This window comes from Pan paniscus, chromosome 2 (genome assembly GCF_029289425.2).
Source record: "Pan paniscus chromosome 2, NHGRI_mPanPan1-v2.0_pri, whole genome shotgun sequence".
Taxonomy (NCBI): domain Eukaryota; kingdom Metazoa; phylum Chordata; class Mammalia; order Primates; family Hominidae; genus Pan; species Pan paniscus.
The window spans coordinates 95,706,613-95,724,565 of record NC_085926.1 but is presented as its reverse complement, the minus strand read 5'-3'; the positions used below and the strand labels follow the sequence as shown (position 1 = coordinate 95,724,565).

Below are 17,953 nucleotides of genomic sequence, written 5' to 3'. Positions count from 1 at the left end.
AAAAAAAACAAGAAAAAGAAAACTTCTGAAATAAAGATCCAGGTAGAATCTAAATCATTGACCCTGAATTTATTCCTTTTGTGTTAGCTGCTTTGAACATGATTAGGGAAGTTTGTGGGAGGAATATATATTGAGAAACAACAACAACAACAAGTTGTATGTTTCAAAGAAAGAAACATACAACTCAGCAACAGTTATAAGATTACAAAACAGTGTGATAAATATGAACAGGCATGTCTCCTTTCATAGCACTTTATTGTGCTTTGCAGGTAGTGTGCTTTTTACAAATTGAAAGTTTGTGGCAACCTCGTGGTGAGCAAGTCTATCAGCCCCATTTTTCCAACAGCATGTGCTGATTTCCTGCCTCTGTGACACATTTTGGAGATTCTTTGGAGAATAAGTAATAATTCAAACTTATAATAATTATAATAATTCATCATTATTATATCTGTTATGGTGATCTGGAACAGAGGTCTTTGATATTACAGTTGTAATTGTTTTGGGGTGCCATAAACCACATCCATATAATGTAGTGGACCTAATCGATAAATATATGTGTTCTGACTACTCCATGGACCTACCGTTACCCTGTCTCTCTCCTTCTCCTTGGTCTTTCACCTTGGGCCTTCCTATTCCCTGAGACACAACAATATTGAAATTAGGCCAATTAATAACCCTGCAATGGCCTCTAAGGTTTCAAGTAAAAGAAACACTCGTGTATCTCTCACTTTAAATCAAAAGCTAGAAATGATTAAGCTTAGTGAGGAAAACATGTCAAAAGCTAAAACAGGGCAAATGCTAGGCCTTCTGTGCCAGACAGTGTTAGCCATGTTGTGAATGCAAGGACAAACTTGAGGGAAATTAAAAGTGTTACTCCAGTGACTACATAAATGAAAAGAAAGTGAACCAACCTTATTGCTGATACGGAAAAAGTTTTAATAGTCTTGATAGAAGCCACAACATCCCCTTAGGCCAAATCCTAATTCCGGGCAAAGCCCTAACTCTCTTCAATTCTATGATGGCTGAGAGAGATAAGCTGGAAAAGAAAAGTTGGAAGCTAGTAGAGGTTGGTTCATGAGGTTTACGGAAAGAAGCCATCTCCATAACATCATAGTGGAAGGTGAAGCAGCAAATGTTGATGTAGAAGCTGCAGCAAGTTATCAGAAAATCTAGCAAAGATCATTCATGAAGGTGGCTACACTAACAACAGATTCTTAATGTAGATGAAACAGCCCTATATTGGAAGAAGATGCCATCCAGGACTTTTGTTACTGAGAGGAGAAGTTAATGTCCAGCTTCAAAGTCTCAAAGGATGGGCTGATTCTCAGGGACTAATCAAGCTGGTGACTTTAAGTGGATGCCAATGCTCATTTACCATTCTGAAAATATTAGGGCCTTTAAAAATTATGTTAAATCTACTCAGCTTATGCTATAGAAATGGAACAACAAAGCCTGGATAACAACACATTTGTTTACAGCATGGTTTACCGAATATTTCAAGCCCATTGTTGATACCTACTGCTCAGGAAAAAAAAAAATTCCTTTCAGAATTAGTCACTCATGAGCTCTGATGGAGATGTACAAGATGAATGTTGTTTACATGCCTGCTAATACAACACCTATTGTGCAGCCCATGGATCAAGTAGTAACTTCAACTTTCTAGTCTTATTTTTTAAGAAATACATTGTATAAGGCCAGAGCTGCCATAGATAGTGATTCTTCTGAGGGATCCGGGCAATGTCCATTGAAAATCTTCTGGAAAGGATTCCAGATGCCATTAAGAACATTCATGAGGCCGGGCACAGTGGCTCACGCCTGTAATACCATCACTTTGGGAGGCCGAGGTGGGCGGATCACGAGGTCAGGAGATCGAGACCATCCTGTCCAACATGGTGAAACCCGATCTGTACTAAAAAAAAAAAAAAAAATACAAATATTAGCTGGGCATGGTGGCACACGCCTGTAGTCCCAGCTACTCAGGAGACTGAGGCAGGAGAATCACTTGAACCCAGGAGGTGGAGGTTGCAGTGAGCTGAGATCATGCCACTCCACTCCAGCCTGGCAACAGAGCGAGACTCCGTCTCGAAAAAACAAAAAACAAAACAAAAAACAAACAAACAAACAAAAAATTCATGATTCCTGTGAGCAGGCCAAAATATCAACATTAACAGGAGTTTGGAAGAGATTGATTCCAATCCTCATGGATGACATTGACGGGTTCAAGACTTCAGTGGAGGATGTAGCTGCAGATGTGCTGGAAATAGTAAGAAAACTAGAATTAGACATAGACCTTGAAGACGTGACTAAGTGGTTACAGTCTCACCAGAAAACTTGAATGGATGAGGAGTTGCTCCTGATGAGCAAAGAAAGTAGGTACTTACTAATAACCGTATATCTAATTTAGGACTAAAATCAGGTGTATGCAAGAATCAAAACAATCTGACAGCTGTGTGGCATTCTGATATGAATTGCTTTTCTCATAGCTAAAAGTTGTTAGGTTGAAAGTATTACTATCATGAAATCCTGAAAGGAACTTGGTCCATCTTTATTATTAAGAGTTAAAGTGTTTATTTTAATTGGTAGCAGTACTGTATTTTCTAATATATCTACAACTTCATTCTTGGTGAAGATGCTGTGAACGTTGTTGAAATGACAACAAAGGATTTCAAATATTGCATAAACTTAGTTGTTCAAATAGGGGCACAGTTTGAGAGGATTGATGCCAGTTTTGAAAGAAGTTCTACTGTGGGTAAAATGCTGTTAAACAGCATCACATACTACAGGGAAATATTTTGTGAAAGGAAGAGTCAGTCAATGTGGCAAACTTTGTTGTTGTCTTCTTTTAAGAAATTGCCACAGCCACCTCACCCTTTTGCAACCACCACCCTGACCAGTCAGCAGCCATCAACATGAAGGCAAGACCTTCTACTATTATAGCAAAAAGATTAGAGTTAGCTGTTGTCTCAGATAATAATTAACATTTTTAAGCAATAAAGTCTTTTAAAATTAAGACATGTACATCATGGTTTTAGACATAATGCTATTGCATACTTAATATACTATAGTATGAACATAATTTTTGAATGCACTAGGAAGCCAAAAAGTTTATCTGACTTGCTTTACTGCTATATTCATTTTATTGTGCTGGTCAGGAACTGAACCCGTAATATCTCTGAAGTTATTCCTATACTGGGAAAAGGGAGGAAGAAATGCCGAATCATATGATTTGGGCAGGCTGTGCCTGGGGTCCTGGGTGGATTTCACAAATCACAGCTCTAGAAGCATGGATGGAAAACTTGCAACCAGAACCCAGTTGAAACACTATTTAACAGATTTTGAATCTATTGAAACGTTTATATTAGGAATATTACACTAGTCAAAAAGCAGTATAAAAGATCAGGAGTGCAATAGTAGGCCAAAAAAAGAGATAATTTTTGCTTGCCTTCTGATTTGGTGAGGAAATATAGCAGTGAGTGAGTGCTACTATATTGTGAATCATCAAATACTATGTGTAATACAAGAACATACAAGGGCTTTGGAATGTTAATATGAAACTACCTTTAAGTGAACTCTTTGCTGCATTATCTTGACCTTCTTTAAAATAATTGTATAATTAAAAAGTAAATGACAATGACAAGGTATGAGAAATAGGCAGATGGAGAAACTGCTGCACTGATCCTAATGTGACCTACATAATTTAATTTATAGCTGCCAATTATTGCCTGAGACAGGTTAGACGAGTAAATCAAGCTGGAGAAGTCTTACTAATAACCATGTATCTAATTTAGGACTAAAATCAAGTGTATACAAGAATCAAAACAATCTGACAGCTGTGTGGCATTCTTACATGAACTGCTTTTCTCATAGCTATTACCTGGAATTCACTCAAAAGTTGGCAGGTTGAAAGCATTACTATTATGAAATCCCAAAAGGCACTTGGTCCATCTTTATTATTAAGAGTTAAAGTGTTTATTTTAATTGGTAGCAGTACTGTATAATATAGCTACAACTTTCAATAATTACTTAATTTATATAATAAGTATATGTACATTTCCCATATTGGTTGCAATTATCAATCTATTCAGGCAGTTTATTTTTATGAGTGATACCATTTCAGGCATTCTTTTTTGAACATACTCATCTACCTTTTATTCTAATTCTTCAATATGTAAAATTCAATTTTCTCTACATTGTTATTTCATATAAATTTTTTTCTAAATATTTTAATTTTGAAAATATTTCAAACTTATTGAAAAATCACAATAGTATTAAGAACCTCTTTTTATTTCCTGAATCATTTGAAATTATGTTGTCAAAATGATGTCCTGAATACTTTGATGTGTAACTCTTACAAACATGACTATTCTCCTAAAATCCTAACTGCAATTCTACTCTCAAAATCAAGAAATTAATGTTGACATAGTCTACCACCTTATCTGCAGACTCCATTTAAGTTTTGACAATTATCTCATTAGTGTTCTTTTTAGCAAAGTGATCCAGTCCAGAATCACATACCACATTTAGTTGTTATGTCACTTTCGTCTCCTTTACTCGGTAAAAATTCCTCAGTCTTTCATGACTGGGAATTTCATGACTGGGACATTTTTTTACTCTTACAGGCCACATTTTGGTGGAAGCAGGATCTTTTTATTTGGAAATGCCTGGTGTTTTCTTATGGTTGGATTCAGGCTGTACATTTTTGGCAATATCCCAAAAGTAATGCTATGTTATCATTGTGTCAGGTGGTACATAATTCTTTTTTTCTTTCTTTCTTTTTTTTTCTTTCTTTTCTTTCTCTGTTTCTTTCCTTTTTTTCTTTTTCTTTCTTTTTCTCTCTCTCTTCCTTCCACCCACCTTCCTTCTTTCCTTCCTTCCTCCTTCCTTCCTTCCATCCTTCTTCCTTTTCCTTCTATAATGCTCTGTTCTCATTGTGTCAGGTGGTACATGATCTTCCTTCTTCCCTCCCTCCCTCCCTCTCTTCCCTCCCTCCCTCCTTTCCTTCCTTCCCCTTCTTTCTTTTCTTTCTTTCTGACAGCGTCTCACTCTATTGCACAGGCTGAAGTGCAGTGGTGTGATCTCTGCTCACTGTACCTTAGACCTCCCAGGCTCAAGCGATCCTCTCACCTCAGCCTCCTGAGTAGCTGGGACTATAGGCATGCACCACCCAGCTCACTAATTTTTGGAATCTTTGTAGAGATGGGGGTCTCACTATGTTTCCCAGGCTGGCCTCAAACTCCTAGGCTCAAGTGATCCTCCTGCTTCAACCTCCCAAAGTGTTGGGATTACGGGCGTCTGCCACCACACCAAGCTAAGGTACATGATTTCAATTTGTCCCATCACAGATAATAACTTGGATCACTTGATTAAGGTGATGTCTGCAAGCTCCCTTAATTGTATGCTAGCTATTTTTTTCCTCTCTGTAATTAGTATTTTGTGGAGAAATAATTTGAAGCTATATAAATATCCCATTCCTTGACAACATTTCATTATTATTTTTAGCATCCATTGATGTTTCTAGACTGAATAAATTATTACAATTATTGTCAAATGGCGATTTTCTCATTCCAACATTCTACATTTATTTGTAGGTGTTCTAATATTATCTCCCCATTAGTCATTTATTCAGTTATTTGTATCATATAGATATATAAATTCATATTTCATTCAATGAGTTATATAGTCCATTACTATCTTTATTCATTTTGATGTTCAAAATGTCGCAGGTGTAGCCAGTTAATGCCCCTTCAAACTGTCTTTGTGTCCTTTTGCTATGTCCACATCATTATTTGAGCATTTTTTAACTTTCTGGAAAAACAAAATGTTCCTGGCTCATTCTGTATTTTTTCTGCTCCATTATGGAAGTAGCCATTTTCCCAAAGAGCCCTACTTCTTTTTAGTGGAGAATATAACCAAGATACCTACATGTGGGTGCCAGGTGTTCTCATTGCTGTTGGAGTCACTGCTCTTAGGCACATACACAGGTATATACACACAAACAGCATCTCTATCTCTGTATCTATATCTCTCTCTTTCTACCCATTGAAATTCATGTGCTCATACCGATACCTCCAACTGTAATACAAAAATCCTTCTAGTTTTCTTTCCACACCTGTAACTCTCTTCTCCTACACTCTGGAGGATGACTCCCATTATTGTCAATATATTATTAGATTCTTTCCTTGCTAAATGTTACTAATCACCTGTTACCACCACCACCTCCCTGGACGTCGGGTGTAGAAGCCCTCTTTACCCTTCTCAAGCTCCAACATCCCATGCCAGGCAATGTGCATGCCTTCATCATCCTACGGGTGTTCCATCAACTGGTGCTAGGCTGCTCCTGCTGCTCTATCATCACCTCCCTACAAAGATGCGTAACTTGGTTGGCGCCACATACCATTTTGCATTCTCCACCAGCATTGTGTGAGAATTCCAATGATTTCATGTTCTTGCCAACACAAGGTATTACCAGTTTTAAAAACTGAAGCTATTTTAGTAGGTGTATAATGGTAATAAATCATAGTTTTTATTAGCATCTCCCTCATGATTAATGATGTTAAGCATCTTTTCCTGTGAGTATTGATTGACCATATTCTTTTGTGAGGTATCTACTCAAGTGGTTTGCTCATATTTTGTTGTTGTTGGCTTCTTTCTATTGATATATAATAGGTCTTTATATATTATGCAAGTTCTTTGTCAGATATATATATTGTGGATTTTTTTCCTGTTATGTAGTTTGTTTTCCATTTTTAAAAATTGGACTGTTTGTCTTACACTTCAAAAGAAGTTGTAGTTGTTGGGTGTAGTGTTCTACACATATGAGTTGGGTCTATTTGGCTGACTGATTCAGATCATCTATGTCTACTGTTTTTTTTTTTTTTTTTTTTTTTGTCTAGTTATTTTACCAATTGCTCAGTAAGAGGTATTTAGATCTCCTACTGTAATTGTGAAATTGTTTATTTCTCCCTTTATCTGTCAATTTCTGCTTTATGTATTCTGAAACTTTGTTACTGGATGCACACACATCTGTGATGAATGATAATAAAATGTCTTTATCGCAGTTAATTCTTTTTGTTTTGAAGTCTATTTTATCTTATATTAATATATGCACTCAAACCTTCTTATACTTAATGCTTCCGTAATCTTTTTTAATATATTTACTTACAACATGCCTGCATCTTTATATGTTAAATGCATTTCTTGCAGAGAGCAGATAGTTATGCTTTTCAAAAATTCATTCTGCTTATTTCTAATTTTAATTGGAGAATTTAATCCAATTAAATGTATTCCAAGTATTGATATAATGGTATTAAGGACTGTTTCTTCCTTCTGTGTTTTGTTCCTTTGTCCCCCCTTTCCTTATTACGTGGATTAATTGAATATTTCTTAAATTCTATTTTAATGTATTGGCTTTTTAATATTTCTTTTCCATACTTTTAAATAGTTGCTCTAGGGATTACAATATGCATCTTTAATTTATACTGTCTATTAGAGTTAATATTGTATCAATTCTTGTAAAATGTAGAAGTTTTACAACTGTTTGGGTCCTTTATCACCCTCACCATCCTTTTTTATTACAGTCATCATATGTTATTTGTATATCTACATACATTATTAGCCCCACACAAATATGTTATTCTTTTACTTAAACATTCACATGTATTTTATGGGTACTTTTAAAAAAGCCTTCTACATTTACTCATATATTTATCATTTCATTACTTCTTGAAAATTAGACTTTTCCTTTGGTGTAATTTCCCTCCACCCTGCAGAATTTTTTCTTGGTTTCATATCTTAGAATTCTGGATTAACTTTCTTATTTTTCTTTCAACACTTTAAAAAATACTGTACTACTGAATTTGGCAGAGTTTCTAATAAAAATCAACTTTTTTATATCAGTTTGTATAGAAACTTATTTGTATCACTTTTACTCTATAAATAAGATTTTCTTCCCTCTGGATGTTTTTGATATTTTCTTTGGTTTTCAGCAATTAGCTTTGCCATATGTAAGTTTATTTGTTTTGTATTTACTCTATTTGGGGGTTTCTGAGCTTTTAAAATCTATAAATTATGCCTGTCATTTAATCTAGAATGTTTTCAGCTATTATTATTTCTTCATAAATTTACTCTGCTCCATTCTTTCTTTCCTATCCCTGTGAGCCTCCAATTGCATAATTAAAAAATCTTTTTCTATTATCCCACAGGACCCTTAGGGAATGGCTAGTTTGTAGAGCAGTCAGAACATGCACATTTATCAATTAAGTTTGCAGTTTTATATGGGTGAGTTTCATGGCACCCCAAAATAATTACAATAGTAAAGACCACTGATCACAGATCATCATAACAAATATAATAATAATCATGAAGTTTTAAATATTGTGAGAATTAGCAAAATGCGATACAGAGATACAATGTGAGCAAAAGGTGTTGGAAAAATGGTGTTGATAGACTTGCTCAACACAGGGTTGTCAAAAACCTTGAATGTGTAAAAAACAGGGTTATCTGTGAAGCACAATCAAGTGATGCTCAATTAAATGAGGTATGCACTATTATTTTTTCTGATTGCAGTTCATTAGTATACTAGCTTAATATATGACTATACATTAATATAAATTTAGCCCCTTTGAAAAACAATTTAAAGTAGGGCTAAAGAAAAAACAAAATCATGAGTTAACTGAATATAAAAATTTCCTTAGAGTAAGACACTCTTAGCATGATAACTTTTCATTCTGTCATGAAATAATCTCATGCAGGCATTTTTCTCAGTTTGTTTCTGGGAGGTAGAATATATTAAGAGTGAAGACAGAAATTTAAATAAATATAAAACTGATGTGATTAAGTTAGATAAAGAGTACTGTATAATCTTTAAGACAAATTTAGGTCTTCTTTGAGGTGACAGTAATTTGAATGTTATATCAAAAGGAAATATCATTGTAGGCTCAATAAATATAGTTGCTGCTTGCATACTCATTCTACTTTAGGGAAAGCCTTATTCATATAAAGACTAAGAACCTGCTCACTTAGTATGATTTGGTTGGTACTGATATCAATGGAGGCTTCCACCTCAGGATTTTCCTGATCTCTTTCAAGAAAGAGTCATAGTCTATTTATACCCATTCCTCTCATAGACAATTGAGTATCTCTGTTATATCTAAAGTTCTTATTAAAAGAAAAATACTGCCTCTTGTCTTTATATAGATTCACACTTCATTTTAATCAGCAAACATATCAGTAATATTTTTTCCGAAGTCCTATGTTAGATATATTCCGTATTAGAAAAGACAAACTTTTAACATTAACAAGATACCATGTAAATATAGGGCCTTAAAAATCTTTTCATTTATTCTTAAAAAATCGTGTGCTGCTATGCATAAATAAAATGAAATTATTCACAGTATGGGGGTTTTACAATGTGAAAAGCAATAAGTGATATTTTATGAAACTATAAACTCACTGAATTAGAGAGAGTATTTAAGATAATAATAACCCAGCATCTAAAAATGCACTAAAAACACTATCAAATGTATAATAAAGTTCCCAGAATTGGCAAGAGGTAAGAGCTGATGTATCGTATTTAAGAATTACAAAAAACAACATATTTTTTTAAAACCCCTAAAACTTGGTAAGAATAGTATACTTGCAAGACATAACTATAAATCTGCCTAAGAAAGTCCCAGGGAAGAGTTAGTGATCACCAAAGTGTGAGCTTGCTATGACTTTAGGAAGGTGCATGCATCCTGATACACATACACACACACACACACACACACACACACAGAGCCTAAGAAGAGTGTGAATGTGAAACTGGCTTTAACTCCAATAGTAATGATGACATTTAATTGGAGGACACATAAATCAATTTTAGTAATATAACATTGATACTTCATAAATCATTTGGAAGAATTTATAAACTTTTCAAAGAGATTATAAGAGACAGACCAAATTCTGAGCCTAGTCCTTTGTGGACATGTTATTCGTTTAGCTAAATGGCAAAGGTTTAGAACACTGACGCATGATCATGAAATGTTTGTAATGAAGTAAACATTCTTAGCTGTACTTGTTACATAACTCAAAAATACAAATATCTACAAATTGAATTATAAAAATGTTTCTACTGCAGGGAAGTTTAAATTTTTCCCGATCTGTTCACAGATTAACAGGAAAAAAAGGCATACAAATTTATTTTGTGCAGTCATGTTCACAGGAGTCACACAAAATATAAAAACTCAAAGAAATGGCCATATGGAGTTTTTATACTATCCTGACGCTACAGAAAGAATAGCTAGAAGCTTCACCCAGAAGAGTTTATGGTGGCAAGACAGGTTATGGGAGCGGGGAAGAGGAGGCTTGGCTAGCAAAGGTCGTCTGGTTATATAGATGAAACCTCACAGATAGCAGAATCTCAGTTAAAGGTGTCAGACTCTCAGTTAATCTTTCCTTGATCCAGACATGGGAGGGCCTCAGAGAAAGCCTGGCTGCATCAGTGCAGATTTTCTCTACAGTAGAAAATCGTTCCCACAAAAGACAGCTTTGTAGGGCTACTTGTGTTTGCAGGCCCTCTGCATAGCTTTCTCAAAATACACCAAATAAGTATATTTTGGCGTGAAATATTTTTGTTTCCATCACTATATTCTAACATATACATTTCAAGACTATCAACAGTAGCTATCATTTACCTCAAAATATTGGTAAAAATCATCAGGGAATCTGAAAGTCCAAGCCAGATGCTTGGGGACAATTTGTATGTGTGATTATACTTTTAAAAGTTAACATATTTGATGCTTCATCATCTGCCTTATCTCTTGCCACCCATTTAAAGAAAAGGAAGAAGAAAAACCAGAAGGCCAAGACTTCATACTTTTCATTCTTAATGGGAAATTAAAGGAATTTCAAAGAGCATTGCTTTTCAGCCATTTGCACCTAAGTTTTCATTTTTAATACAATTATTTAAGAAGGAAGTAATTTCAAATTGTTCTATTGCAATTTAGAATGTTTAGCTTTGCTGCGAAGCTATGTAAAAGGTAAGAACACAGATTCCGAGCCAGATCTTGTAGACTCAAAATCTGGTTTCTTCCATGTATTTGCAATATGCTATCTCTTGCCTCACTTTATCATCTGTTACACGGGTCAACAAACTTTTTATGTAAAAGGCATCAGACAGTATACGTTTTAGGCTTTACAGGCCACATATAGTCTCTGTTGCTTTTTTTTTTTTTTTTTTTTTTTTTGAGACACAGTGTCACTCTGTCGCCCAGGCTGGAGTGCAGTAGTGCAATCTTGGCTCACTGCAACCTCCACCTCTTGGGTTCAAGTGATTCTCATGCCTCAGCCTCCTGAGTAGCTGGGACCACAGGCACATGCCACCACACCTGGCTAATTTTTGTATTTTTAGTAGAGACGAGGTTTCTCCACGTTGGCCAGGCTGGTCGCGAATGCCTGTCCTCAAGTAATCCACCTGCTTTGGCCTCCCAACGGCCGATTACCTGCTGGGATTACAGGGATGAGCCACCATGCCTGGCCTAACAACTCTTTAAAAATGTAAAATACTTCAAACTATACTACAAGGCTATAGTAGCCAAAACAGCATGGTACTGGCACCAAAACAGAGATATAGACCAATGGAACAGAACAGAGCCCTCAGAAATAATACCACACATCTACAACCATCTGATCTTTGACAAACCTGACAAAAACAAGAAATGGGGAAAGGATTCCCTATTTAATAAATGGTGCTAGGAAAACTGGCTAGCCATATGTAGAAAGCTGAAACTGGATCCCTTCCTTACACCTTATACAAAAATTAATTCAAGATGGATTAAAGACTTAAATGTTAGACCTAAAACCATAAAAACCCTACAAGAAAACCTAGGCAATACCATTCAGGACATAGGCATGGGCAAGGGCTTCATGTCTAAAACCCCAAAAGTAATGGCAACAAAAGCCAAAATTGACAAATGGGATCTAATTAATCTAAAGGGCTTCTGCACAGCAAAAGAAACTACCATCAGAGTGAAGAAGCAACCTACAGAATGGGAGAAAATTTTTGCAATCTACTCATCTGATAAAGGGCTAATAGCCAGAATCTACAAAGAACTCAAACAAATTTACAAGAAAAAAACAAACAACCCCATCACAAAGTGGGCAAAGGACATTAACAGACACTTCTCAAAAGAAGATATTTATGCAGCCAACAGACACATGAAAAAATGGTCATCATCACTGGTCATCAGAGAAATGCAAATCAAAACCACAATGAGATAACCATCTCACATCAGTTAGAATGGTGATCATTAAAAAGTCAGGAAACAACAGGTGCTGGAGAGGATGTGGAGAAATAGGAACACTTTTACACTGTTGCTGGGACTGTAAACTAGTTCAACCATTGTGGAAGTCAGTGTGGCGATTCCTCAAGGATCTAGAACTAGAAATACCATTTGACCCAGCAATCCCATTACTGGGTATATACCCAAAGGATTATAAATCATGCTGCTATAAAGACACACGCACACGTATGTTTATTGTGGCACTATTCACAATAGCAAAGACTTGGAACCAACCCAAATGTCCATCAATGATAGACTGGATTAAGAAAATGTGGCACATATACACCATGGAATACTATACAGCCATAAAAAAGGATGAGTTCATGTCCTTTGTAGGGACATGGATGAAACTGGAAACCATCATTCTCAGCAAACTATCGCACGGACAAAAAACCAAACACCACATGTTCTCACTCATAGGTGGGAATTGAACAATGAGAACACTTGGACACAGGAAGGGGAACATCACACACCGGGGCCTGTCATGGGGTGGGGGGAGGGTGGAGGGATAGCATTAGGAGATATACGTAATGTAAATGATGAGTTAATGGGTGCAGCACACCAACATGGCGCATGTATACATATGTAACAAACCTGCACGTTGTGCACATGTACCCTAGAACTTAAAAGTATAATAATTTTAAAAAAGTAAAATAAACATTAAAGGCAGTACAAATGAGTTAGCAGTTTACTGACACTTGATCTATATAATAGAGATAATACTTACCTCACAGGGTTCTTATGACAATTAAATGAATATATGTAAAGTGCTTACAAAGTATGGGCACATTGTAAAAGCTATGTTTATCATTACTACTATATTTCTAATCAAATTTTATTTTCAAAATATCTAGTATTCCTGGGTGACTTTTAGCATTACTTGGTGATTTGAAATTTGGAGACAGATTTTATCTTTCTTGGTTTATTCTAAATTGCCAGAAAAGCAGTTTAACATGGTATGCCGATGAAGCTTCTAAATCTGGCATTGAAATCAAGAGATTGGAAGAAAGAGCCATAAAGGTTCTGAGGCAGGCGAAGCTGAGCAGGAGCATCCATACGGAGAAAGATGAAAATGTAATAACTAAGTAACCTGAAACATTCAATTAAACACAATAACCATTTCTTAATCACTGTAGTATTTCTCTCTAGTCGCAGACGTACACAAACCTATTTATTTAGGTGACCTTGTAATACCAGTCATTTATTTTCATGAACAAAGGGAATAATCAGAAAGCAGAAAATAGGTACAAACTCAGTTACAATGCAATAGTATTTTAATGCACATGCACCAGAGTTATAAGCAAGATGAATTTGCCTTAAGTATTGCAACTGACTGAATGTTTGTGTTCGCCCAAAATTTCTATGTTGAAATTCTAACCCCCTATGTGATGACATGTGATGATATTAGGAGGTGGGGTCTTTGGGAGGAGCCATGTGAAGATGTAATGGGATTCATGCTCTTATCAAACAGACTCCAGAGAGTTCTCTTGCCCTCTTTTGGCCATGTGAGGATACAAGAAGATGGCAGTCTGCAACCAAGACGGCTCTCACCAGAACCCAACCATGCTGGTAATCTGATCTCAGACTTCCAGCTCCAGAGCTGTAAGAAATAAATTTCTGTCGTTTATAAGCCACCCAGTCTATGGTACTTTGTTATAGCAACCTGAAATGAATAAGACAAGTATTATCAAGAGTAACTGCACATATTTATGAAAATCACAACATGATATAAAAAAATTACAAAGAAAAAATATCTTAAGGAGACAATTTGTAACTTTTTCGCAGAGAGCTTAGAAATAAAAAACAAACATATAAAACCCAGTTCTTTTGTGATTTATAAAGCACAGGCTGAATAGGGCCATATACAAATACTTAAATATTTAACATACAAGAGGATAAGTTTCAAACATTTTTACAAGGTGTTATATTCAAATACAGAGCTTAATGAATTAAACTCTGTAACACACTGATGTCTAGACATGAAAGAAAACTTGCTTCAGCTTTAATAAAATACATTTTAATTGTATAATATGCTAAATACAAATGCAATAATCTCAGCTTATTCACACTTATATGACATCCTGTGACTACACTGTTGCCCAACTTCTACATAATCTTTACAAGAAAATGTGGAGTAGGGATGGATGTTTATAGACTAAAAACTAGATTTTGGAGATCATGAAAGCAAAGAAAAAGGGTACTTCTCCTTCTTCTAAATATTTGCATAGGTATGAGCTACTGTAGTTTGTGGAATACCAAATAATTTAATGTCAAAATAGTTTTAAGGACTTTTATCAAAGTCATTTGTATCCAGAGTTTAAAATTTGAGTAGTGTTAATAGCTTTAAAAGAAAAAAAAAGAAAACAAAAAAAGCAAAGAGTAGTCTCTAGTCTCTGACCTTCCCTCTACCATCCCTGTCCTGGTTGCTGTCCCAAGTAAGAGCCTTTTCTATCATTTTAATTGTTATTCTGGCAGATATATCTGTATTTCTAATATCTATCATACTCTTGAATCATCTGTCTTAAAACAGACTGCTTGGTACTGAATCCTAGTACCAGACTTACCAGCTTTTTGAACTTTGGCAAATTACATAACATTTTAACGCCTCAGTTTACTAATCTATAAAATGGAAATAATAAAACCTGCCACATAGGCTTATTGGGAGGATTAAATGATGAAAATTCTGTATGTGTAATACCTGCTTATAATATAATGATCATATAGTAGTAACTATTATTAATTTTATTACTACCTTATGGTAAGTGAGTGAGGATTTGAATTCTCAATCAATTCTTTCTCCATCCTAAAATAGTTGTAGCATATCAGTTTTTTAAAAAATTACATTCATTGTTTCCATCCTTATGTCCTTCCTATATCTGCAGCAACTTTAGATTAATGAGATTTTCATTTTGTATCCTCTAAAACAATTTACAAGAGAGATGGTAAACTAGCTAAGATGCTGAGCCATTGGAATTTTCTGGGTAACTTTCAATTTGCCGAATGCCAAATCACTGCTATTTCTGGACTATAAGAAACTGGAATATAGAACTTTTATTGTAGCTTTATGTGCTTTTATTAAAATCTTTGTGAAACATGTACCACTACTGCAGTTACTATAACATCTTTATTACTCACTTACTTTTGCCTTCTATTTTCATCATTTTCAAAGCTAAGCATACTTGAGATGGTATATATTGTATATTACAGTTTTTCTTTATATGCAATGTTTATCAGGATCAACAATATTGCTCTATATACTGTTGCTCAGTGATTAAAATGAAGGTTTCTATTTAGAGTTCACAATTATAAGTGTTCTCTAATTTGTGAGAACTAATAATTTGTGTGCCTGAGATATGTCTAAAATTCTAAAGAACATTTATGTAGCAGTTATGTTCATGAAAAAGTTAAAAGTCACAATTTATTTTAACAAAGTGCTATGGTAAATTGGAGGCATTTAAAAGGGAAAAACAAGATGTCAGTAATGATTACTGAACAGTCACATATTAATTTACTTTATACCTCTTAATCTGAAGATGCAATATTTTCATTCAGGCAATGAAATAAAATTAGATACTATCCATGGAAAGGTTCTCAAATTATCCCTCATTAAATTTTAAGTTCTCTGAAGATAAGGATATGTCTTATTTACCTCGTAACATCATTGCCTAGGACTATGTCTGACTAGTTGGTGTAGAGATGTTCAACATACACTGAATAAATAAATTCAGCTTAACTTAGTCTCAGATGGTTTACAAATGCTTGACAGTATGACACGAAATACCATACTAACAGAGCATTATTCTTTTCAGCATAAACAAAGCACACTAGTTGGCACATTATATTTTACATTTTATTGACAGTGACACATAGTAAAAATTGAATATATATTAATTACCCATGGTCCCTTATAAATATTTAAAGTTCTTTTTCACAAGCACAATTCATACTGCAAAGTCATAAACTAAATTTTTTAAAAAGACAATTAAAAAATAAAATATATTAAACATATCATAAATTATGATGGGATGAGATGGCTTATAACTGACTTTTAAACATTCTACATACAATCAAATGTAGACCTTCACTAAGAAGTTGATAATTCTAGGGAGCCCTTTTGAGGGAATATTTAGTTTTTAAATAATTAATGGCCAAATTAGCATACCTGAAGTCCTATGTTCTTAAAAAGGTCAGAGTCCATAAATGCAAGCAGAAAATTATATTTTTTGATGCATAAACATCTTTTACAAAATGTAAAGTATTCTATTTGTCTTAGATAGATTCCTTGAATTGAAAATTGCTGAGGTTTCCAACTATTATCTTTTCATGTCTTCACAGTCTGGATCTGATCTGATAACAAAAAACAAACAAAAATTATCAATCTCTATAGGGCAAAATCTATTTTCTAAAGTAATCTAAGTCAAATCTATACAACATGTTGGAAGCTTATGTATACATGTGCTTTTGTTATTATTATTTTTTAGAGATAGGATCTTGCTATGTGGCCCAGGCTGTACTGGAACTTCTGGGTGCAAGTGGTCCTCCCACCTGAACCTCTCTAGTAGTTGAGACTACAAGTGTGCACCAGGTCCAGCTACACCTGCTTTTTTAAAAGCACAATTCATCTATAGTTATTATTTTTATCAAAGTTGTACATTTGCATAGAGTCAACTAGTTCTATGAGATTTCTAGGCAAAACAGCAGTACTTTGCTTCTTCTCCATTCCTCCCTTTCAGGGGCAACTACTTATAACTCCCTTTTAGATGAATACTTATAATACCTCTAAATAATATACTTTTATTGTTACTTCTTCAAATATCATTTCCTTCAATGTAATATGAGACATCAGCTCTCTCACACCCCCATGCTGCTCCTAGGCAACCCTCATAATACTTCTAATATCCCCATTCTCCTAACACACTAATATAGTCATTGTCAATATGATGACTATGTAAATGCTATTCACAGCTAAGACAGGTGGTATACTTTTTCTTTCCTCTTCTATATTTTATCCCTCCTAGAGTTAATAATTGTCTTTCCCACTCCCATCCAACTCATCTATTTAATTGTATGTACTTAACACTAATTCAATTGCACCACTCCCAGAGTTTAAACCTTTATTACTATGAAGTACATTACACAGTCCATCTACTTTGCCTTCTTGAAGAACTCTTCCACAGAGTCTTATAAAAAACTCTAGAATCTATACTCATTTTCTCTATGCCTGCCACAGTCATTTTGTTACAATATCTTCCTTCATTATCATTCTAGGGTCTCCATTAATATCCTGGGGATTCCTTCCCCTACTCTCTGTGCTGGTTTTCCTGTCTCATGATCCCTCAATTTTCTCTTCTTGGTTTATTTCCTTTTTTTTTTTTTTTGATAATGCTGGTACCAAGATTTTCCTGTTTTTGAAAAATATTCTTCTCAGTGGCTACCTTAGTAAAAAGGACAGAAAGTAAATTCTTGAGATACCGTATAGCTGAAGATGTCTTTATTCTACTGTCAAAATGCACTGATACTTCCTGAGTATATAATTCTATTATTCCCTCCTTGGACTCTTCCAGGCATTTCCCAATTATCTTACAGCTTCCAAGTTGTTGCTGTTGATAAATCTGATGTTATTCTGTTTTCTT

General features: G+C 34.7%; 1 protein-coding gene across 12 annotated transcripts in view; it reads right to left on the bottom strand.

Moving 5' to 3' along the window:
- Positions 1-7,083: 7,083 nt before the first annotated feature.
- Positions 7,084-17,953, bottom strand: part of ARL6 (ADP ribosylation factor like GTPase 6) — a 55,220-nt gene continuing 44,350 nt past the window's right edge. For 7 of the 12 annotated variants that reach the window (XM_055110189.3, XM_034956987.4, XM_034956988.4 and 4 more), the window contains one exon: positions 7,084-16,667. In XM_055110189.3, coding sequence (XP_054966164.1) covers position 16,667 — 1 coding nt within the window. In that variant the 3' untranslated portion in view covers positions 7,084-16,666. The remainder of the gene's footprint in view (positions 16,668-17,953) is intronic. The other 5 variants (XR_008955383.2, XR_008624786.3, XR_004670635.4 and 2 more) reach the window with 1 other exon arrangement.